This window comes from Falco punctatus (genome assembly GCF_963210335.1).
Source record: "Falco punctatus genome assembly, chromosome: 4".
NCBI classification, from domain to species: Eukaryota; Metazoa; Chordata; class Aves; order Falconiformes; family Falconidae; genus Falco; species Falco punctatus.
In genome coordinates, this window is record NC_137583.1 from 51,868,268 (window position 1) to 51,890,323 (window position 22,056).

Below are 22,056 nucleotides of genomic sequence, written 5' to 3' on the forward strand. Positions count from 1 at the left end.
CTCAGGCGGCGGCATTTCCGGCGCGGGGCGCGAAGCGGGCCTGGGTGGGCGGTGCGAGGAGTGCGGTGGCTGTCGCCCTCCGCCGCCGCTCGGCGCTGCCCCGGCGGGCTGGTCGGGCCCCGGGCGCGGCGGGCGGCCCTGCGCGAGGCCGCGGGTCGGGCTGGGCCGGGCCTCACCCCCCAGGCCGCCATTTTGTGAAGCGGCGGGGCCGGCCCCGTTGCGGGAGTGTGGGGGGCGCGGCCAGGCTGCTGTGGAGCTGCCCCTCGGCGGGGCCCTTGTGCCCCCGCGCTGCCGCCCCTCCCCCCTCAGCCCCCCAGAGCCTCTCCGCGGTGGCCTCTCCGCCTGCCCGGCCTCTGGCGGGGAGGGTTCCCCCCTCCAGCCCCGCCGGCCGTGATCTCCCCCCGCTGCTGAGGCCTGGCCGGTAAGGTTACCCGGGGCTGCCCGGCCTCCCCGCGGCGCTTTCCCTCACCGTATCGCTGCCAAAACAGGTCAGGGATCGGCTGTGGGAACAAATAAACGACAAAGAAATATGTGAGATGCCAGGAATGAGGGGCAACGCAATGGGGCGGTGGTCAAATAAAGTGAGAGACTGATTTATGAGCGTGTTATTTCTCACGGCTCGGGGCCTTGGTGTTTGGTTTTGGGGATTTACTTGGCCCTCCTCCCAGCTGGTGGGGGGTGCTGCCCTGAGAAGGGCAGCAGTAGCTGTGTGAGCATGGGGTTACCCTGACCAGAACTCACTACATTTTCCCTTTTTGTTCCCAAAATGGCCTCGCAGGGTTTCATGTCTATTGTGAAATACGTGAGCCTGCTAGGGGTTTACACAGGGCGCTCAAAAATAATACTTGAAGGTCTTGATAACTGTTTTTGGTGGCCGCTAAATCCTAAGTGTGAGCTGCAGGAAAAGAGCAAAAAATTTCCTTCAGAGGCCTAGTGCGCCCTACACCCTCCCGTGGGACCCGGACCGCTGCACTGAGCGCTCTCTCCCTGTGGGGTGTGGGTGCTGCTCGGCCACATGTTCCCTCCTGAGAGCTGGAAGGGTTTTGGTTCTGATAAAAGGTGACCGACTTTGGTCACCTTGACATTGTGCTGCAGAGGGGTAGGAGCCCCAGCAAGGACCTCTGGTGCTGGGTGTCTCATCCAAACCCAATTTGCTGCATAATTGAAGAATTCGGAAGGAATTTGGAAGAACTGGAGAATTTGGGAGGAATTTGCCTTCTCCAAAAACTTGTCTCAAGTTGAAGAAGTGCGGAAGGGCTGGCAGGGACTGCCTCCAGTTGAGTTTTGAGTATCTTCCAAAACCAGAGACCCCACAACCCCTCTGAGCAACAGGTTCCTCTGCTGGCTAATGGTCACCTTAGTGTCCTCTGAGACCCCCAGGGCCACCTGTGATGAGCTGCTGGGCATCCCCCACCGTGTCCTGGTGCCTGGGGTTGTTCCTGCCCTGGTGCAGGATGTGGCAGTTCTTGTTGAACCCCGTGAGGTTCCTGCTGACCCATCTCTCCAGCCTGCTGAGGTTGCTCTGGATGGCAGCACAACCTTCTGCCGCATCAACCACTCCTTCCAGCTGGGTGTCAGCTACAAACCTGCTGAGGGTACACCTGTCCCATCATCCTAATTGTTAACGAAGATGTGAAACAAGATGGGACCCGGTGTGGACCTCTGTGGAGCACCACCAGTGACCAGCCTCCCCCTGAACTTGACCACCACCCTCCAGGCCTGTCCTTTGAGTCCATTTTCACTCCATGCTGATGGTTCCCAACCACCTTCTTGTTGGGTACAACCTCTGGTGTGTCCCGTTCTGGTCCCCACAAGTCAAGAAGGAGGCAGACAGAGTAGAGAGGGTCCTGAGGAAGGTCAGAACGATGGTCAAAGTGCTGGAGAGCCTGCTGTAGGAGGAAAGGCTGAAGGAGTTTGGTCTCTTCTCCCTGGAGAGAAGACTTGCGAGGGGACCTCATCACAGTAGTCCAGTACTCAAATGGTGGAGGCTTCCAAGGAGCCACGTGGACAAGACAAGGGGAAGTGGGTACTGGGAGAGGTTTCATCTCAACTTGGGTTGTACAGTGAGACCAGTTTTTCCCTGGAAGAACCTTGCAGGGACACAGTAGAGTCCTCATCGCTAGAAGTCCTCAGGATGAACCTGGATGGTTTGCAAGATAATCAATCCTATCTAGGGTCCCTTCTCCATGGAAGGTTGGACCTGGTTGCACCTGGATCTTTCCAGGGCCAACCTAAGCTGTCCTATGGGTCTGTGATTGACAGCATTTGTCCCTGGGGACTTCCCGGATGCCACCCACCAGCTCTGACCTGGGCACACTTGTCTCTGCTTGATTTACAAGCTGCTGGGAGAACATACCTGATGGTCTCCACTGGCCACACAGCTCTGAACTTGTTGGGTGGCTTTGGGCTTCTGCTCGCTGCACATGGTGGAGCAGGTGGGGGTTGAATGGAGGGTCATCTTCTGGGCAGGGTTCCTTGATGTTTTCCTGGAGGTTCCTGCTTGGCCTAGGAGAGGGCAACCGCTCCCAAGGCTGTCGTTTGGTCAAACCCACTTTGTTTGCCATGAGGGATGGATGTCTTCACTGCTCCGCCCAGCCATAAAACACCACCACCACCACCCTGGGGGCTAGAAAGCCCCAGCCAGCCGTGGGGCAGGGTGGCTTCTTTATCCAGCCCTGGGGGAGAACAGGAGTGAGAACCTCAACGTGGTGTCACCCTACCTCCCCATCAAACCTGGGTCAGCTCTTTGGTGGTCACCTTGAGGTGCACCTTGCCCCAGCATGGTGGCTTGTGGTACCCAGGGCAGGCAGACTCCATAGAGAATTGTTTGGGTTGGAAAAGACCTTTAAGATCATCAAGTCCAACCATTAACCCAGCACTACCAAGCCCAGCACTAAACCATATCCCTGAGCACCACCGCATCTACACGTCTTTTAAACACGCCCAGGGACGGTGACCCCACCACCTCCCCGGGCAGCCTGTCCCAGTGCCTGACCAGCCTTTCAGGGAAGATGTTCCCCAGCCCCCAATCTAAACCTGCCCTGGGGCAAGGTGAGGCCGTTTCCCCTTGTCCTGTCACTTGTTCCTGGGAGCACAGACCGACCCCCCCCCGCTGCACCCCCCTGTCAGGCAGCTGCAGGGAGCGAGAAGGTCCCCCCTGAGCCCCCTTCTCTCCAGGCTGAACCCCCAGCTCCCCCCTGAGCCCCCCCCAGGCTGGTGCCCCAGCCCCTTCCCCAGCCCCCTGCTCGGCTCTGGACACGCTCCAGCCCCTCAGGGTCTGGCTGGTGCTGAGGGGCCCAAACTGAGCCCAGCATCCGAGGGGCGGCCCCCCCAGTGCCCAGCGCAGGGGGACGGGCACTGCCCCAGCCCTGCTGGCCACGCCGTGTCTGACACCAGCCAGGGCGCTGCTGGCCCCCTTGGCCACCTGGGCATGCGGGGGGCTCGTGCCCAGCTGCTGCCCCCCAGCCCCTTCCCCGCCAGGCAGTGCCCAGCCCCCTGCTCCCAGCCTGGAGCTCCTGGGGCTGGTGTGACCCCCGGGCAGGCTCCAGCACGGGGCCAGGGTGACCCGCACACAGCTGGGCTCGGCCCCTTGGCCGGCCTGCCCGCCCAGACCCCCTGCAGAGCCCCCTGCCCCCCGGCAGGTCAGTGTTCCCCCCAGCTCGGTGGTGCCTGCACACACTGAGGTGCCCCCGGCCCCCTGGCCCAGTCACAGCCCCTGCGCTGAGCCCCGGGGAGCACCGCGTGTGCCCGGGCTGGTGGGACGTGGCTCCGCTCCCCACTGCTCAGCCAGCCACCTTCTCACCCAGTGTAGGGTCCAGCTGTCCAAGCCGTGAGCAGCCAGTTTCTCCAGGAGTTGCTGTGGGAGATGGTGCCAAAGGCTCCACTAAGGTCCAGGCGGGCAGCACCCACAGCCTGTCCCTCACCCACTGAGCGGGTCACCTTGTCGTGGACCGAGATCGGGTCGGTGGAGCGGGACCTGCCTTTCATGAACCCCCGCTGGCTGGGCCTGACCGCCTGGTCGTGCTGGATGTATCACATGGTGGCACTCGGGGCCTGGCCCGGCACCGAGGTCGGGCTGAGTCTGTAGTTCCCCAGATCCTCCTTCCTGCAGGTGAGGTGGGTGTCACGTTGGGTGACCCCCAGTCACCGGGGACCCCTCGTGAGCCAGAGCTGCTGCGAGACGATGGGCAGTGGCTCGGTGAGCGCTGCTGCCAGCCCCTCGGTGCCCTGGGGGGTTCCGCCTGGCCCCACACTCTGCTGTGTGTCAGTGCTGGGGCAGGTCACCGACCATTCCCTCTTGGATTGTGGGGGCTTCATTCTGCTCCCCATCCCCACCTCCTAGCTCAGGGGCTGGGTACCCCAAGAACAGCTGCTCTGAGTGTTAACGCGTGAGGCAAAGGAGGCGTTAAAGCCCCTCGGTCTTTTTCTCACCCTCGGTCACGATGTTCCCCCCAGTACCCCATGAAGGATGGAGGCTCTCCTCCACCCTCCTTTTGTTGCCAACATATTTGTAGCAGCATTTTTATTGTGTTTTACGGCAATAGCCAGGTTAAGTTCTAGTTGGACTTTGGCCCTTCTGGTTTTGTCCCTGCGCAACCCCAGGACACCGGTGTGGCCCTGCCGAGCTGCCTGCCCCTTCCTCCAAAGCTCATAAACTCTCTTTTTTCACTGAGTTCCACCCAAAGCTCTCTGCTCAGCCAGGCTGCTCTTCTTCACTGGCTCATCTTTTGGCACATGAGGATGACCTGGTCCTGCATTTGAAGATGTCCTTCCTGAAGACCACGCAGCCTCCCCGCCCCCCTTGCCCCCTCAGGATTGCCAGCCAGGTGCTGCCAGCCAGGCTCCCCCGCAGCCCACCGTGCCCTCCAGCAGCCCAAGGTGGCTGTGCTGCTGCCCCCTCCTCTGAGAATCAAACACTCCATCATTTCGAGGTCACTGTGCCCAGGATGGCCCCAACCATCACATCTCCCATAAGTCCTCCTCTGCTCACAAACATGTCCCGTGGGGCACTTTCCCTGGCTGGCGTTGGGAAGGTCTCTTCCACGCATTGCAGGGTCCTCCTGGGCTCTGTCTTCCCTGCAGTGCTGTATTTCCAGCAGACAGCGGGGAAGTTGAAGCCCCCCATGAGGACAAGGGCTGGCAATGGTGACACTCCTCCCAGCTGGTGTGGAGCATTTCATCTGCCTCTTCGTCCTGGCTGCTGGTGTGTAACAGACTCCCACCAGGACATCTGCCCTGCTGGCCCTCCCGTTCCGACCCACAGACACAACCCGACGGGCACCCTTGGTGAGCTCTAGGGATGCAAAACACTCCCAAGGCACCGGGCTACCGCGGTGCTGCTCCCCCCTGGCCTGTCCCTTCGGAAGGGCTGGTAGCCACCCAGTGCAGCACTCAGTTGTGCTGGTCATCCCACTGTGATTCCATGATGGCAGCTAGTTTTCCAGCTGCACAATGGCTTCCAGCTCCTCCTGTTTGCTGCCCATGCTGTGGGCATTACCCAGAACCACAGAATCGCAGCCTGGCCGGGGCTGGAAGCGCCCCCTGGAGCCCCCCCAGCCCACCCCCCTGCTGAAGCAGCTCTCCCAGGGCAGGCTGCACAGAGCCACGTCCCGGCGGGTTGGGATGGCTCCAGAGAAGGAGACCCCACAGCCTCTCCGGGCAGCCTGTGCCAGCGCCCGGCACCCTCCGGGGAAAGAAGTTTGTCCCCAGGTTCCGCAGGAGCTGCCTGTGGTGCAGCCTGTGCCCGCTGCCCCTTGTCCTGCCGCTGGGCACCCCTGGCAGGAGCCTGGCCCCATCCTCCTGCCACCGCCCTGGAGGCGCCTGTGGGCATCGATAAGGGCCCCCAAGCTGCTCCTCTCCAGGCTGAACAGTCTGCTCCTCTCCAGCCCTCTCGGCCTTCCCTCCTGCGGGGGAGGCTCCCGTCCCCTCATCAGCCTCGCAGCCCCCGCTGGGCCCTCTCCCGTAGCTCCTTGCCTCTGGAACTGGGAGCCCAGCATGGACCCAGCGCTGCAGATGCAGTGTCCCCATGGCAGAGCAGAGGGGCAGGATCCCCTCCCTTGACCTGATGGCCACACTGCTCACGCACCCCGGGGTCCCACGGGCGTTCCTGGCCCCCCAGGCACTGGTAGCAGCCCTTCAGCTGGGTACTGATCCTGCCACCTGTTTGGGGGTGGGGCCGAAGCCCTAATTCCTACGTAGTGTTTTCAAGTCCTTCCATGGTTTGAGACACATCAGTCACCCTTGTGTCCTTGCCACAGCGTGGGTCGCCATCCCCTACCCACACCGAGGTGGCAGACCGAGGGATGTCGCTAGCACAGCATCCCTCCAACACCAGCGTGCTGCCCCCAGGCTTGTCTCTAGTGGCACCTTGACATCACACCTGTCCTCGCTGTCACCCTCCCCGGGCACGCGGTGCCCTCCTGCAGGGACCACCATGGCAGGGGGACCCCAAACCCTGTGACCTCTCTGCTGAGCACCAGTGGCTGGCAGCCCCTGTCCCTAGGGCTGGGACAGTGGGATGGGCTCGGCTCCTGGCCAAATTCAGCCCACTGGGAATTTCCCAGTGGCAGAGGGGGAAGCGTCCGCCCGCGGTACCACCCATGCTGGCGGTGGCGGCACATCCCGGGCAGCTGCCATAAAGGGGCTGCCCAGCACGGCGGGTGGCAGTGGGCAGGATGAGGCCGTGCCGAGCGGTGCCGCTGCTACTGCTGCTGGGGCTGGCCAGAGCCACCACGCCAGGGCCGGAGGGATCCACGCTGGGGCTGGAGGGATCCACGCGAGGGCCGGAGGGATCCACGCTGGGGCTGGATGGATCCATCCCGCCACCCGCACCGGGGCTCTGGGCTGTGAGCTACGAGGACGCCGTCTCGGCAGCCGTGGAGCTGCTCAACACAAGGCCTGTCAGTCCCTATGTCCTGCGGCTGCGGGACACCCAGCCCCGGCCTGGCTGGGTGGGTGCTGAGCTCCTCCATGCCGGGAGGTGCCCTGAGTGTGGGTGGTGCAGGAACTGGCCCTTCTCTGGGCTATATCTGGCCCATTCTGGGGCTGGGCCCCACCCAAGTTGGGGCTGAACCTGGTTGATCTCCAGGCTGGATGTGGCCCCTCTCTGGGCTGATCCAGCCCATGGTGGGGGCAGCGGTGCCGTGGGTCCCTGACAGGTCCTGTCCCCTCTCCCAGCCCGCGGACCTGCAGCACCAGCAGGAGCTGAGCTTCACCGTGGAGGAGACCTCGTGCCGTGCACCGCCGGCGGTGACCACCTGCCAGGGCCGCTGGCCCAGGGTGAGTGGCCGGCAGTGACCACCTGCCGCACGCCACTGGCGTGGAACTGGGGAGTGGCTGATGGGGAAACTGAGGCACGGGGGGGTTCAGGCTCCCCTCGGCCTCACCTCCCCCACGCCCCCCCTGCCTCCCCACAGGCAGTGGCTTGGTGCCGGGGCAGTGTCTTCCTGGAGCAGCGGCAGCCCACGGCGGAGCTCTCCTGCGAGCGGGTGCCCCGCACGGTAAGAAGGTGCCGGACATGGCACCGTCCCCTCTGGCATCGCCACTGGCATCGCCACCGGCTCCCTGCCCTGGCTGCCGTGGGGCACATCCCCAGGGGGGTCACACAGGCTCCCCCGCATCCCCTCGAGGTTCCACGCTGCTGCTTCTCCTCCTCCCAGTTTGGCCGCCTCCAGACATCGAGGCTCGTGGGGTTTTTTGCCAGGATCAAGGAGCGTTTCAGGGGTTTCTTCCAGTGCAGCAGGATCTGGATCCGCGACAAGCTCAACCTCAAGCAGCCCCAAGCCTGAGCGGGGCTGTACGGGTGCCCCCCACCCCTGCCCCTCACCCAGAAACCCCGCTTCCAATAAATGTCCCTGCAACATGCCCGGTGGCGCCCTGGTCTCTGCTGGGGGCAGTGGGGATGGTCCCCATGGGGGGCCCACAGTCCCTCCAAGGGGCTCTGAGGGCTGGGGACCCATGGTGGGTGGGGCTGTGTCCCCAAGGGGAACAGACATGTCACCATCTGCAGATGGGACACACTCAGGCCCCCCCCAACCTGCCCTCCTCCTGTCCTGCCCCCTAAAATTCCACTCTGTGGGCTGTTTGCAGAGGGGAGGAGCAGAGCCCCAGGGCGGGGGATAAAAGGGGACACAGGGATGGCCATGGGGACAAGGATGCTGAGCTCCTGGGTGCTGGTGCAGGCAGTGCCCTCTCGGCCCCCCTCACTACACCTTCAGCCAGCACCCTGAGGTGCCTTCAGGCTGCTCAGCACTGACCCTGAGCTCACCCCGGTGAGTGCCACAGCCCGGGGACACCACCGGGTCCCCCGGCATCCCCATGGGGACACCAGAACCTCTGCATGGGGAGGGGTTTAGGGGTGCAGGGGGGATGCTTCCTCCCTGGGCTGGTGCTGGGCACCCAGTGATGGGTGCCATCTTGCCCTGGTGGGTGCCATCACCCTGTCCCCGTCCCCATCCCCATCAGTTCCCTGTGGCATCTCAACTTCTCCATCACGCCCACCCTGACTCCTGAGGGTTCAAGGAGGACAGAGTGAGACACCTCGGGGGGCAGGGGGTCCCCAGGAGCCTGTGCCAGCTGTGGGGTCCCCACAGGGGTGCATGTGGGGCATGGGCCCATGGGACCGTTGGGATATTGCAGGGTTGGAGGGGACAGGGGGGACAGGGGAGACATCTCCAGGGTCCCATGGGACCACTGGAGCTGCAGCTGCAGCTGTGACCCCAGGCTGGCCACTCTTGGGGTGCAGGGGTCCCTGTGTCCCCATGCCCCAATGTCCCCACTCTGATCTGCTGGTGACAGCGCTGGTGGCACAGCCGAGGCCAGTGCCTGGACCCCCCCTGAGCAGGGGACTGTCACAGGGGGGTCCCTCGGAAGCTGACCCCCTCCCAAGGCCCTTCTTTTACAGCTCCTTCCCTCCCTGCCTCCCCGCTGCCATTGCTTCTGGTTTTGGGGGGGGACGAAGGGCAGTGGGGACAATGATGCCATGGGGACGATGACACCATGGGGGGGATGATGCCGTGGGAGGGATGATGTCATGGGGGGGATGACACCATGGGGGGTATCATGCCACCATGGAGGGGATGATGCCACCACAGAGGGGATGATGACACTAAGGGGGGGATGAAGATGCCGTGAGGAGGATGATGCCATGGGGATGATGATGCCATGGGGAGGATGGTGCCATGGGGGGGATGTAGGGTGGGACGTGTGTGGCTCCAGGCCAAGCCATTTACCCCCAGGTGAGGACCGCACGTGGGGCTGGTGTGGGGAGAGGAGCCCTGTGTGCCTCAGTTTCCCCGTGCCGCGCGCGGGAGGCAGTGAGGAGCCCGGCTCATGCAGCGGCCGCAGCGGCCCCTTTATTGGGTCAGCCCAGGCGGATGCTGCCCCTGGCCTGGACGTTGAAGCTGATCCGGGGCCGAAAGTGCCGGATCCTGCCCAGGAAGCGCCCGAAGCGGCCCCGCTGGATGAGCACCGGCTGCCGAGGGGACAGCAGGGTCACTGGGGTCAGGGGGGCTCCCTGGCACCCAGCACCCCACTTGTGGGCCCTGTACCTGGGACCCTGCACCCAGCACCCAGCACCCTGCACTCAGGTCGCCTCACCCAGCACCCAGCACCCCACACGTGGGACATGGTACCCAAAATCCTGTACCCAGGACCCTACTCACATGTCTGCACTCAGGACCCTGCTCAGCACCCTGCACCCAGGTCCCCACACCCAGGACCCTGCCCAGGACCCCGCACCCATCACCCCACACCTGGCACCTGAGATCCTGTGCCCAGCACCTGGCACCCTGCACACCCCACCATCAGGACCCTGCACCCAAGATTCACACCCCGCACCCCACCTAGGATCCCCCACCCAGGACTCCACACCCAGCACCCCACACCCATGTCCCCACACCCAGCACCCTGCCCAGGACCCAGCACCCGGCACCCAGCACCCTGCGGGTGCCCCAGGACCCCCTATCCCACCCTCCACCACCCGCGGGCTGGAGCCATTGGGGTGGTGTCTCTTTTGGGGACAGCGGACCCTGAGCTGTGGGGCAGGAGGAAGGACACCAAGACCTAACGCCCCACCCATGGGTGCGGGGGTGAGTGCTGGCCCCCCACTCACGTTGGAGGAGGCATCGCTGCAGAGCAGGTCGATCTCAGGGGAGCTCTGCAGGAACTGCACTGGCCCCGAGCACTCCTTGATGACCTGGAAGAGGGGACACCCAGAGTCACCCCAGGGACCCCAGTGAGGACCCCCAGGACCCCCCGGTGGGTGTTCCCATCCCCATCCTGACCCCATGCTCCTTGAAGTCGCAGTCGTCGGGGTTCACCCGGGTGCTGGCGGTGCACTCCGTCTCCATTATGGTGAAGTTGAGCCCCCGCAGCGCACTCAGCTCAACCCCCTGCGGGGACACGAGTGGGTGGGGGGCACGGGTGGGTGGGAGTTGGGAGTGGGGGAGATGACGCGGGGGTGGCACTCCGAGGGGTGAGCTTGGGGTCAGTGCTGAGCAGTGAGGGTGGGGGATCAGGAGTGTGGGGATCATGGGTGGGGAACACGAGTGAGTGGGGGGCACGAGTGGGTGGGTGGGACGAGTGGGTGGGGGTCACAAGTGGGGAAGATCGTGGGTGGGTGGTACTTACTGGGGCGGGCTCAGGGTTGGCGCTGTGCAGTTTGGGTGGGAGATCAGGAGTATGGGGATCATGGGGGGGGTGGTCTCCAGTGGGGGGTGGATCACAAGTGGGGGGGTCATGATTCAGGGGGATCATGCGTGGGGGGTCACTCCCTGGTGGGGGCTTGGTGGCTGGCACTGAGCAGCTGAAGTAAGGGATCAAAAGTGGGGTATCACAACGCGGGGGTCACAAGTGGGGGGAGAACATGAGTGGGGCGTCACGAAGGGGGGTGGTCACAACTGGTGACACTCAATGGGGCAGGCTTGGGGTCAGCACTGAGCAGTTTGGGTGGGAGGTCAGGAGTGAGGGGATCATGGCGGGTGGGTCACGACTCACCAGGGTGGGCTTGGGTTTGGCGCTGAGCAGCCTGAGTGGGGGGGTCACGAGTGGGTTGGGGGGGTCATGCGTTGTGGTGATACTCACTGGGGTGGGCTTGGTGGGTGGCACTGAGCAGCCTGAGTCCAGGTATCGTGAGTGGGGGACCACAAGTGGGGGTGCATGAGCGGGGTGGCGGTCACAAGTGTGGGGGTCACGAGTGGGGGGTCACGAACGGGTGACACTCACCGGGGCGGGCTCGGGGTCGGCGCTGAGCAGCCTGAAGACATTCTGGACCTCGGGGCGCTGGTTGTAGGAGTCAACAGCCTGAGCCAGCGCCTGGGTGTAGGCCAGGGGGGCCGGGGCCGGGAGGGCACAGGCCCCCCCCAGCACCACCAGCACCAGCACCCAGGAGCTCAGCATCCTTGTCCCCACGGCTACCCCTGTGTCCCTTTTTATCCTCCACCCCCGGCAGTTGGGGAACCCGCCCCGGGGCTCCGCTCCTCCCCTCTGCAAACAGCCCATGGAGTGGAGATTTTTTCTTTGGGGTGGGGGAACACAGGTTGGGGGGGCCCTGAGCATGTTCCACCTGCAGATGGTGACACGTCTGGTCCCCCTCGGGGACACGGCCCTGCTCCCCAGGTGTCCCCAGCCCTTGCAGCCCTTTGGGTGGGCATGGAGGGGCTGTGAGCCCCCCGTGGGGACCATCCCCACTCCCCCCCGGCAGGGACCCACAGAGATCGGGGTGCATTGCCTGTGGCGGGTTGGTGCCCCCTGGGCTTGTGCAACCCCTGGCTTGCCCCATCCCTGTTGCCCAACACTGGGGGGGGCTCCCCAGCCCCCCAGTTTGTCACCCCCCCCGACAGATGCACACATACAACCCCAAAATATCTTTATTCCAGCTCCGCTGGGGACAAGGGGTGGCGGGGTGTCCCTGGGAGGGACTTGCCGATGGGGGTCCGAGGACGTGGGGGTGGCCGCAAGGATGATGATGATGATGATGATGGCTGACCCGGGTTGGTGCTGAAGACTCGCGGGGTGCCAGGGGAGTGGGGCTGGGTGCTGCCACCGGGCTGCTAATAGGAGAAATAAGGGTGGGCTTCACCTGCCACCAAAGAACATCCCCAAAGTGTTGAGGGGGGGGACACAACCCCAGTGCTGGGGTCTCACCGGCTCCCGGCTGCACTCCACCATCGACAGCGGCACGTCGGGCAGGAAGGCGAAGACAGAGACCTGGGCCGTGCATCGCTGTACCTGGGGGACATATGAACCCTGAGCACCCTGGGGACACCTCTCTGTCCCCCTCCGTGGTTTGGGGGGGTCCCGGTCCCACACTCACCCTGCCCGGGCGGGCTCGGCAGCCGGCACCGCGCTGCTCGGGGAGGTTTTTGGGGCAGGCAGGCTGCCGGGCGGTAAAGTTGATGCTGAAATGGGTGCCCCAGTCAAATGTCTGCCGGGAGAAAAAGGATGGAGTGGTCGGTGGCTTCCCAGCGCCGGCGGGGAAAGGGGTCCCCACCACGGTGCGTGCCCAAGCTGGGGGCACCCAGGTGCACCCACCGCACCGCCCAGTCCTACCGTCCTGGTGACTCCCAGCAGCTTGAGCAGCCTCAGCTCCTGCCCGTGGGTCTCCAGCACCGAACGAGCCAGGTCGCGGGGAGCCGGCAGCCCCAGGGGGACTGCGGCACCCACCACCAGCAGCATGGCTCCCAGCACCAGCGCCATGTGGCCGTGGGAAGCCTTGGGACGGCTCGGGAACCAGCTCCGGCTCGGCTCGGGGCCCCCAGCTCGGCCAGCTTCGCCTCCAGGATAAACAGCGGCCCCACCGCCATGGGGAGGGGATCGGTTTGCCCGTGTTTTCCTTGGCACGGCGCCGTGGCAGGCGCTTGCCTGGACCTGGCGGAGATGGTGGTGATGCTGGAGGCTCGGTGAGGCTGAAATCCCCCTCAGTGGCCCCTTCCCTTCGTCTGCTCCCAATTTCAGGGCAAGATGGTACAACTCGTGCCCCTGGGATCCATCCAGCCACGCTCGACATCCCGCAAGAACATTCTCCCAGCTCCCACGGAGAGAAAAAACAGGAGCCCCCTGCCCTCTCCCTTTTCTTTACAGTTTTTGGTGTTGTTTTTTTTTTAAATCCTCTCGCTCTGCTCAGAGCTCAGACTGAGCTGACCCCTGTGCCCAGACAGAGATCATGCCATCTCACCCAGAACGCCCCCCCCCCCCCCCGACCTCACCCAAAGACACCGCACCAGCTGGCCAGGGAAGACATTTCTCTTGGCTTTAATATAAAAAGGGTTAAGTGGCAGTAAAAGTGCCCTTTCAGGGTGGGGACGTGGTGGGGTGTTTGCAGGGGGAAGCAGCACAGCAGGTTCGAGGGCCGTGGCAGGGAGTGCAGCGTGGTTTGCAGACACATAAACATGCTGGCATGATGAGGATCCTTAACGCATTTTGCAAAATTTTGGGGGTTTCCTTGAATTTGAGGACACAGGGATTTACTGAGGGTTGCACAGAGTGGCTTACACTCTCCCAGTTTAAATTTCCTGGGTGACCAGGGCTTGTTTCCCCAAAATTCAGGATTTTTCTGTTCCCTTACGAACGCCAGCATTTTGGGGCCCGGGACAGAGGTGCTGCAGCCTTGCTGAAGGGCCAGGAGCTCCCCTTTATCTTTGGTTCCTCCACAACGGAAAAGCAAAGAAAGCCCTGGGGAACAAAACCCTGGGAGCCCAAGCAGCATGGCTGAGTGCCCTGGGACCACTGTGCTGCTGAGCATCAGCTTGGGAGCCTGTGGGTCATTAACACACCCTGGCTTTTGCAAGAAAGACTTTCTAGTGTGTTTGAGCCAGTATTTGTGTTCTTAACAGACACAAAGCCCCGGCTGGGAGATGCTGGGAAGGAGAAGGGATGGGAGATGGGACAAACAGCATGCCAGGAGAGCAGCCCCACGCTTCTCAAAGCCTCCTCTGCACATGGCGACCATCAGGATGTGTCCTGGGGAAGAGAAGATGCTGTGGGGAGGGAGATGAGGCAGGTCCACAAGAGCATGAGCTACACGACTCCCTGCAGCAGCACTCGATGCTGGGGAACACTGGCAGAGAGACGGGAACACCGTGTGGTCCTGCCCCGCAAAGCCGGAGGCTGCCCCTTCTGCAAAGCCCACACTGCCGTGCAGGCTCAGGCTCAGTTATTCCTGCAATCCACAGCCCAAAAAAGAGACTTAATTGTAATCCCAGTATTTGTGGGTGGTTGGCTATTTTTTTTTCCTTTTTATAGAGTCTTAGCAGCATGGAACCCCCAAATAAATTCCCCCTCCAGTGAACTCAGCGGCTGATGTACATGGAGGAAATAAGATATATACTGACAAATCACATTTATAGCCAGATATACTCATTATATATACCTAAAATATACATAGTACCTGAATATATAGACATCCACATATACAGCCAAAGTTAAAATCCCAAATGACACTGGGAGTCAGGTTACGAACAAGTTTGGGGGGTCCGGATTTAGGGGCTGGGATGAACATCTATCTCTTCCCAGTTCAGAGCCAGGCAGGGGACAGGAGGGACAGGCTCCGAGCCCCCCAAAACACTGGGACTGGGCAGGGCAGGGGGTGAGATCCCCATCCCTTTGCTGCTGCCGGCAGGATTAGTGTTGAGTTTGTCCTGCTGGAGCAGGTGGGGGGGCAGCAGCCTGTCCCCACCTGCCTGCCGTTGGGTTTCGTACTCGGGCAAGGGAAGCGCTGATGCAGGCAAGGAGTGCCCAGGCAGGGAGCTGCCGTGCTGCTTCATGCCAGGCAGCGGCTCTGGCCCTGCCGCAGGAAGTTTCCTGGCACAAAACCTACCGCAAAGACCTTTCCCAGCAAAGCAAACCAGGAAAGACCAAGGGTGTGGATCTGGCCCACGCCACAGCTGCAGCAGCCCCACCAACGTGCGATATGCCGCCGGCCCTTTGCAGAGGTGCTCACCCTGTGTCTCTGTGGGGGATTTCCCTGCCCGAAGCAGCCCCGCTTGGGCAGCTGTCCCTTTGCCCCCACCCAGGGACCGCAGCTCCTCGTGCAAGCACAGTGCTTGATCTGCCCGAGCTGACAAATTCAACACCTATTTTTTTTGCCCCTCCTGAAAGATCCTAGCCCCCTCTCTGCTCCAGCTGCCTCCTAAACATCAACTTTGAAAATATCTCAGTATTTAATTTAAGGGACATCTTCATAACTAACATCTTGGCCTATTTCCCATTTTGAAATCCTAAGACTGTTGCTTAGTGTCATTTAACGTTCAGCTTCCCCTCCAAAGCTTGCTAAAACGATTCAATGGTTTAACCGACCAGATCTCCTCTTCCTAGTTTCTCCATCATGCGGCTCTTGTGGAGAAGTTTTCCCCATCGAGCTGAAGAAAGCACAGCTCTGCTTTGAGAAGCCAGTGATGTCTTGTGTAAGCAGCACCTTAAAACGCAGAGCCTGAATGGGGTCTGAGAACTGATGTTGGTGGGTTTTTTGTTTCAATACGCCAGGTGAGAGCCACCCATGGCCAGCAGCAAGCCTCCACGACACCCAAACATCGCTGCTGACCGAAGCCTGGGGGTATTGGGGTAATTTTGCTGCTGACAGAAGATGCAGCTGTATTTCCAAAGTCATTACAGCAGCCGTTTTTATGTCGCAATTCAGCCTGCCCTCCTCCCCCAGCCTACAACAGCACTTCCCCAAGGTGCAGCGGAAAGCAGACGGCAGGGCTGTTTGGAAAACCAACAGCCAGTGGAGGGATTCGCTTGGCCTTGGCTCGGAGCTGTGGCTAATGGGTGGCAGAGGGAGGCGAGCAGGTCTGTAGATGCACCATATTTCAAAACGTTTGATCTTTTGGGAGCCTCAGCCCAAGAAGGCAAGGGTGGGGATTGTTTTGTCAAGTTGTCTGTGCATGTGTGTTTGTGAATGACACTTGAGCACCCAGAAACACACCTCTGTGGGTATCACAGCATGGAACACTCTTCGACCCTCTCCCTGTACTGTCCTTGAAAAGACCCCCCCCCCCCCCGACCGCTTCCTTCTCAGATGGTCAGGAGAGGTATGCAGCCCACGCCAACCCCGCCCTCGTGGCACACCATCGGGGCCATGAACGTCCAGCGGTTTGTCTCCGGGTCGTACATTTCTACCGAGCTGAGGTTGGACTGTCCATCGTAACCCCCCACTGCATAGAGACGGCCACAGTTTGCAACGAGGGAGACACGGCTCCTCCGGGTGTTCATGGGGACGATCAGGTACCACTGATCCGCCATGGAACTGTACACTTCAGCGATGCTGAGGAAGCCCGACCCGTCGTACCCTCCGCAGACAAACATCTTGCTGCCCAGCGAGGCGGCTCCATGGCGGCATCGCTTGTTGAGCATGCTGGCCACCGGGTGCCAGGTGGCTGTGTGATGGTTGTAGTACTCTACCTGCAGTGACAGAGAGCACACGGCGTTAGGGACCCTTGCTCGGGACCTACCGCGGGGCACGGATCACACAGAATGTTCCAACATGCAAGTGCAAGCTGGCCAGGGAATGCGGGCTTTGTGTCTCAGCTTCACACATTCAGATTTTGTATTGTTATTAAGCTTTTCTAACATCCTGGATCCCACCAGCCATTGCATTTCACCTTGCTCCCTCTGACAGCCCAGTGACTCACTGTCAAGCTGGAGTGGACAAATTTGGGGAAAGAGACTGCTCTCCCCACCAGATATGCTTCAGAGACCATGGCAAATGCAGCTTTGAAAATGCTCCCTCTACCTCTTGCCCCTTTCATCACCTTCTGTGTGGTGTTTTAAATGGGTATCTGAGCCTCAGCACCAAAAGGATCGAACACCCTTCACTTAAAAGTTCAAGTGCCACAGGATTCTGTCTTCATTCTAATGTATTAATTTTCCTCACGCACACATGATGCCCCAAGGCAGAACCAGCCAAAGCTCTCTCAGACCCAAGAGATGCACGTCTAAGCTGTCCTTAGCAATTCCCTAAGTGTCCCCTAACCTTACGTGAGGCTCCTCATTCTGCCCAGGCATCAGATTTAAGCTGTAACAGTTCACACTTTCTAGTTTCTCATGTCAGGCAACCACTGCTCCTGATGCAGTTCAAGCCTACATCTTGCACCCGTGGCAAAGGGCAGGACTTCCCCCCCTTCCTCTGCACAGTAACCTCTGCCACTTTTGGAAAAGGCTGGCATTCTCCTGTCGGTAGGTTTGTAGATGGGTTATCTGGTACCTCGGCAGGGGTGGCGGGGAGCAGTAAAAAAAAAATACAACCAACCACCATTTTGCATCCCTTGCATTTCTGGAGAGACCATTAGATGGACCCCTTCTGCAAGGGCTCCAGCACTGCTCCAAACTTGGCACGCTCAGGAATGTGCTTGGAGAAGCAGATTTGTAGTTCTTGGCTCTGGGGTACTTCAGGCTGCAGACAACAGCCTGCCCCAATCTGCTGAGCAAGGCAGAAATAGTTCTCACTGCTCCCAACAAACCCTTTACTACAAATTTCTGAGAGGCGAGTGTTAGCAGCAGACCCAGCTCGGATACAGCTCCCCACATTTCCACTCCTGAGGAGATGAATGAGTCTTTTCTGTTCCACATCAGGTTTTTCTTTAGAGAACAGGCAAACTGAAACACAGGTGGAAGAAGGCAAGCTGGCCTCGTACCAACTCCTCCTGCTATGAAGCTTGTTTCAAAGATAATCTGCTTCTAAAGCTGAAGCCATGGAACAGGCACAGAAAGCAGAGGGAAAAGCCTGACATCTGGGATACTTCAGAGCTCAAAAAGGGACAGGGGTGCAACGATAAAATTATTTAGAAAGTGAAGGAAACTGGGAGACAACAAAATGCACTAGCTCAATCCTTTTGGCACTGGGGAACAAGAGCAGCACTTCCAGCCCAGTTCCCAGTGGGTACCTGGCTAGCTCATTTCTTCCCAAGCAAGAAGGAGGGCCCTGGAAATGACAGAATTTGGTCGTGCAAACACTTACGGCACTTTGGGTGCACAGGGAAAGGGCACAGAGCCTTCCCAGCCCCAGCCCGACCCTTTGGCTACCAGCAGTAGACTTATTTCTGTGCCAGGCTTGCAGGAACCCGCACCCTGCAGACTTACGCTGTTGAAGATCTGCAGGCCGTCATGCCCTCCCGACACGTAGATTCGGCCCTCGAAGACAGTGACACCAGCAGCGCTGCGGTTGGAGCTCATGGGGGTCACCACTGTCCACCTTGCCAGGAAAGGGGAGAGGTTAGCAAGGGTCCTGCCGGTACAGCACACACACCCCCCCCACATTATTCAACTGTATCTCATTTTCTGGCACTGGGTGCCAGTAGCCCTCCCTTCACCGCTTGTTTTATTTAAATCATGGTTCCATTTGCTTGCATCCAGGTAAACTCTTGCGGAGACAGATGCTGCTCCACTGTCAAGATACAAACGCTTTTCTGCATCGTTCACCATGTTCCTTTTACAGCCTGGACACCTGGCAGTGCCACAGCAAGGCACTACCCTAGCAGCAAACAGAGGGATAATCCGTAGGGCATGAAGAGCTCTTACTTGTTTGTTTCTGGAGAATAGGATTCCACAGAGTTGAGGGATGAGTTTCCATCGTATCCACCGCATACATAGATCTGACCATCCAGCACCACTGTTCCCATTGCACTGTAACGAAAGCAGGACCCCCTGAGACAGCCGCAGGTGCTGCCACATGTCACACAGTACATCTGCACACCCTGCCTTGCCTGCTGCCTGCCATCGCCTCCTCCACCCCACCCAGCCCCCTCCTTTTTCCCGGCTTCACCTCCAGGCTGCTGAACCACTCAATCCCACCCGAGCTCAGAGCCTCACAGGTCACCAGCAATGCTTGTGGCACAAGCACACCCCGTTTTCCTGATCAAAGGAACTAAACAAAAAACACAGGGAGAGATTCTGACCCAGATCATGGGTGAAAATCCCAGCAATTCTGGCTTCCCATGAAGGGCTTCCCCACCGCTGCTGGTCAGAGATAACACTGGTGATGGACATTGCTCCACAGGCTCAGGAGATGCGCTAACTGCTGTCAAACATGAGGCTTGTTAAACCAAGGTGCCTGACCCTGTCATTGCACCTTGTAAGTCACATATTTGACTCAAAAAGGCTATCAAATGAGACGTTTCAGACAAAAGGCTTGAATCCCACCTTGAAAGTGTAGTCAAAGCTTCTCATAAAAGCTTGGCAACACGATCCTCAGCGGTAAAACCCCAGCACCACAGCTGGAGCTGACCAGATTGTGCAATAACTGACATCTTCCCCTGCACAAGAGCATCCAACACCTGTTCTGCCTGGCTTCAGGGCAGAACAACCCCATCCTGGAAAAGCAGCTGCCTCTCACTGTGGGAAAAGCTCCCAGGAACCTCACTGCTACGGAAAACCTGAGTTTTTCTGCTACAAATGGGAGCCTTGGGCCCAGGATTTCATGTGCTCAGCCGCTTGCAGTGTGCTCTTCCCAAGCGATCAACATCTCAGACCACAAAAAACCCAAGCCAGACAAACCACTGCGGTAAAGACGTGCTGCAAAGCCTGCAGCAAAATGAACAATTCGACAACTCTTAGTGACCGGGTGTGAGTGCAAAGAGAACTGCAGCAGAAACCCTGGATGCCAGGAAGATGTTTAAATGTGGAGGCAGCTACTGTGTTGCGGTGGGGACGACAGGACAATCACACAACGTAAGAGGTGGTTTTCAAAGCAACGCAGGGTCAAGCTCCCAAACCCAACCACAAAGCGGTCTCGAGGCTGGTCGGGAACCGCGCAGCTCTGTTCATCAAGCACAGACACCTTCTGCTTAGACGTCAACTTATCTCCCTAAATGATAAAAATACTACTCTCCTTCCCAGCTGTGCTTCTTATGCTTTCTGGTAGGGAAAGAAGATGCCAGCACTGGCCAGCGATGGTAAAATGACTTATTTGATTCCTAGCAGGACAGCAGTTTCTTACACAGTGCTCTCCAGTGCTTAACCTACCATCTAGGACCACAATATGAAGAAACAAGGTTCTGACCACCTCCTTTGGGACTCCAGTTCAAACCCTTACAGGCTTCACCAGCAGAAAATTACCATTCTTTTTAGTTTGATTTCACTCCCCGACGCCACCAAAACTGTTGGAGCTGGAGCCCCTCTGCTGCGCAGCCGGGCTGGGAGCGCTGGGGCTGTTCAGCCCGGAGAAGGGAAGGCTCCTGGAGAGCCTGGAGCACCTTCCAGCACCCAAAGGGGCCAGCGAGGAAGCTGGGGAGGGGCTTTTCCCAAGGGCCTGCAGCGCCAGGACAAGGGGGAACGGCTTTGCGCTGAGAGAGGGCAGATGGAGATCAGAGCTGAGGGAGAAATCCTTCCCTGTGAGGGCGGCGAGGCGCCGGCACGGGCTGCCCAGAGCAGCTGTGGGTGCCCCAGCCCTGGCAGTGCCCAAGGCCAGGCTGGACGGGGCTGGGGGAAGGGGGCCCTGCGTGTGGCAGGGGTGGGACTGGGGGGTCTATGTTCCCTTCCAACACAAACCAGTCTAGGATTCTATGAAAATCTACATCTCTGTAGCTTACAGCCCACGCTGCTCAGCTGCACTTCACTTACCAAGGTATTAACAGCTTTCCTTGTCAGTGCCGTGATGCACAGACAGAACTGTTGGGCTGCTGAGCTTTCCCCTCTTACCGGCAAGCAGTACCCAGAATCAGCATGAGTGCCCCAAAGGTGGCCAAGCAAACCCCACCTGCTTCCATACTGCTCCACTCCTCCTTCTCCTTTGCCTCCTTCCCCACACATGAACCTCTCGTTCAGCACCCACCACCGCCCAATGCCTCCAGCCTTCCTACAACCTCACTTCCCCACTCCCTGCCCCCTCCTGCTTCAAAGGTCCCCTTCCCACTGAGCAAGCCACACCTACCTTCGCTTGCTGTTCATACTTTCCACTCTGGACCAGGAATCCATCTCTGGGTTGTAAACCTCCACGGTACTCAGCCTCAGCTGGCCGTCGTAGCCGCCAATGGCATAGAGCAGTCCGTTCACCACCGCTACCCCGACTCTGCTGCGGGCTGTCGTCATCGGCTGGCACTTCTCCCAGCGGTTGGCAATGGGATCAAAGACTTCCACCACATTCAGCGAGTCACCTGCATAAAAATTTGCTACTCAAATTAAAAGGGGGAGACCTGATAAAACACCGTTCTAGCAAGCCCATCTGTAGCAGAGGTGCACAAGGCGTTCTGTGCTGATGCCAAAGGTGGGTCTGCACAAGGACTTTGCCTGCTCTTCTCCAGGGAGACATCGGGATCTCTCTGACACATCCGATTCCAGCCTCCCTGCTCCCACATCAAAGTCGAGTCAGAGGCATTTCCCAGCCACATCTCTACTCACCTGCAAAGTGAGCCTGCTCTGAAAAATTCACGTAAACCGCACTCCACAACGCAAAAAGATTATGGAGCGTGTCAAAGGGCGCCCCTGCTCTGAACCCAACCCCGACAAGTCCCAGGCTGTGGAAGTGGGGCCTCACAGCCTCACAGGGGCAGCAGAGCCCTGCAGCGGCACAGCTGTTGGTGTCGCTGCTTCCCGGGATCGCAGCTTCTCTGCAGGATAAACCAGCCCTGTCCTGCGTGACCGCGGGGTGGATCCCAGCGGGGTGACTCGAAGGTGCCCGGCACGCACCCGCTAGTCAGAGCCCACGTCCCAGGTTAAGCGGGTTTGAGGCTCCAGCAGACAGTTACAAGGGGCAGCGGGCACAGGCTGCACCACAGGCAGCTCCTGCGGAACCTGGGGACAAACTTCTTTCCCTGGAGGGTGCCGGGCGCTGGCACAGGCTGCCCGGAGAGGCTGTGGGGTCTCCTTCTCTGGAGCCATCCCAACCCGCCGGGACGTGGCTCTGTGCAGCCTGCCCTGGGAGAGCTGCTTCAGCAGGGGGGTGGGCTGGGGGAGCTCCAGGGGGCCCTTCCAGCCCCGGCCAGGCTGTGATCACCTAGATACCTCCAAGTTCTGCTTGTTGCTATTGGGCAAGAATACCATCTCCAGAATATCTTTAAGATATGCAAGAATACTGACCTAAATAAACCTGACTAGACAGAATTCCTAGCTGGAAGACATTAAACT

At 59.9% G+C, this 22,056-nt stretch overlaps 4 protein-coding genes across 7 annotated transcripts in view; 1 reads left to right on the forward strand and 3 right to left on the reverse strand.

Moving 5' to 3' along the window:
- The first annotated feature begins 48 nt into the window (after positions 1–48).
- Positions 49–9,239, forward strand: LOC308063182 (cathelicidin-B1-like). Its single transcript, XM_080385800.1, has 4 exons — positions 49–6,950; positions 7,177–7,278; positions 7,416–7,499; positions 7,659–9,239. Exons 1-4 carry the CDS (start codon positions 6,675–6,677, stop codon positions 7,785–7,787), a joined length of 591 nt encoding a protein of 196 aa, XP_080241926.1. The 5' UTR covers positions 49–6,674; the 3' UTR covers positions 7,788–9,239.
- Positions 9,240–9,328: 89 nt separating this feature from the next.
- LOC308063171 (cathelicidin-2-like) lies at positions 9,329–11,397 on the reverse strand (the record flags this gene model as incomplete). Its single annotated transcript, XM_080385779.1, has 4 exons — positions 9,329–9,472; positions 10,112–10,195; positions 10,284–10,391; positions 11,224–11,397. The coding sequence occupies 4 exons, from the start codon at positions 11,395–11,397 to the stop codon at positions 9,362–9,364; spliced, it is 477 nt and encodes a 158-aa protein (XP_080241905.1). The 3' UTR covers positions 9,329–9,361.
- Positions 11,398–11,508: 111 nt separating this feature from the next.
- On the reverse strand, positions 11,509–13,131 carry LOC308063179 (uncharacterized protein). Of its 3 annotated transcripts, XM_080385792.1 has the most exons (4): positions 12,550–13,131; positions 12,314–12,424; positions 12,145–12,228; positions 11,509–12,050 (listed from the first exon to the last, which is right to left on the reverse strand). In XM_080385792.1, the coding sequence occupies exons 1-4, from the start codon at positions 12,694–12,696 to the stop codon at positions 11,868–11,870; spliced, it is 525 nt and encodes a 174-aa protein (XP_080241918.1). In that variant the 5' UTR covers positions 12,697–13,131; the 3' UTR covers positions 11,509–11,867. The 3 variants fall into 3 exon arrangements, with proteins under 3 accessions (XP_080241918.1, XP_080241917.1, XP_080241916.1); XM_080385791.1 differs by having other exon boundaries at positions 11,509–12,047; positions 12,314–13,131; XM_080385790.1 differs by having other exon boundaries at positions 12,314–13,131.
- Positions 13,132–13,235: 104 nt separating this feature from the next.
- KLHL18 (kelch like family member 18) overlaps positions 13,236–22,056 on the reverse strand; it is a 29,399-nt gene continuing 20,578 nt past the window's right edge. Inside the window, exons 7-10 of one of the 2 annotated variants that reach the window (XM_080385781.1) lie at positions 20,864–21,101; positions 18,514–18,618; positions 18,076–18,187; positions 13,236–16,398 (exon numbers count right to left, since the gene is read on the reverse strand). In XM_080385781.1, the coding sequence (XP_080241907.1) occupies positions 16,012–16,398; positions 18,076–18,187; positions 18,514–18,618; positions 20,864–21,101 (842 nt within the window). In that variant the 3' untranslated portion in view covers positions 13,236–16,011. The remainder of the gene's footprint in view (positions 16,399–18,075; positions 18,188–18,513; positions 18,619–20,863; positions 21,102–22,056) is intronic. The other variant, XM_080385782.1, reaches the window with a different exon arrangement.

Bases quoted from the DNA above. Each gene is read 5' to 3' on its own strand.
- LOC308063182 (XM_080385800.1), top strand. From the start codon at position 6,675: ATGAGGCCGTGCCGAGCGGTGCCGCTGCTACTGCTGCTGGGGCTGGCC. The intron at 7,279-7,415 runs GTGAGTGGCCGG...GCCTCCCCACAG, and splicing joins GCCAGGGCCGCTGGCCCAGG to GCAGTGGCTTGGTGCCGGGG. The intron at 7,500-7,658 runs GTAAGAAGGTGC...TCCTCCTCCCAG, and splicing joins GCGAGCGGGTGCCCCGCACG to TTTGGCCGCCTCCAGACATC.
- LOC308063179 (XM_080385790.1), bottom strand. From the start codon at position 13,006: ATGTCGAGCGTGGCTGGATGGATCCCAGGGGCACGAGTTGTACCATCT. The intron at 12,229-12,313 runs GTGAGTGTGGGA...TATGTCCCCCAG, and splicing joins GCCGAGCCCGCCCGGGCAGG to GTACAGCGATGCACGGCCCA. The intron at 12,051-12,144 runs GTGAGACCCCAG...TTCTCCTATTAG, and splicing joins TGGAGTGCAGCCGGGAGCCG to CAGCCCGGTGGCAGCACCCA.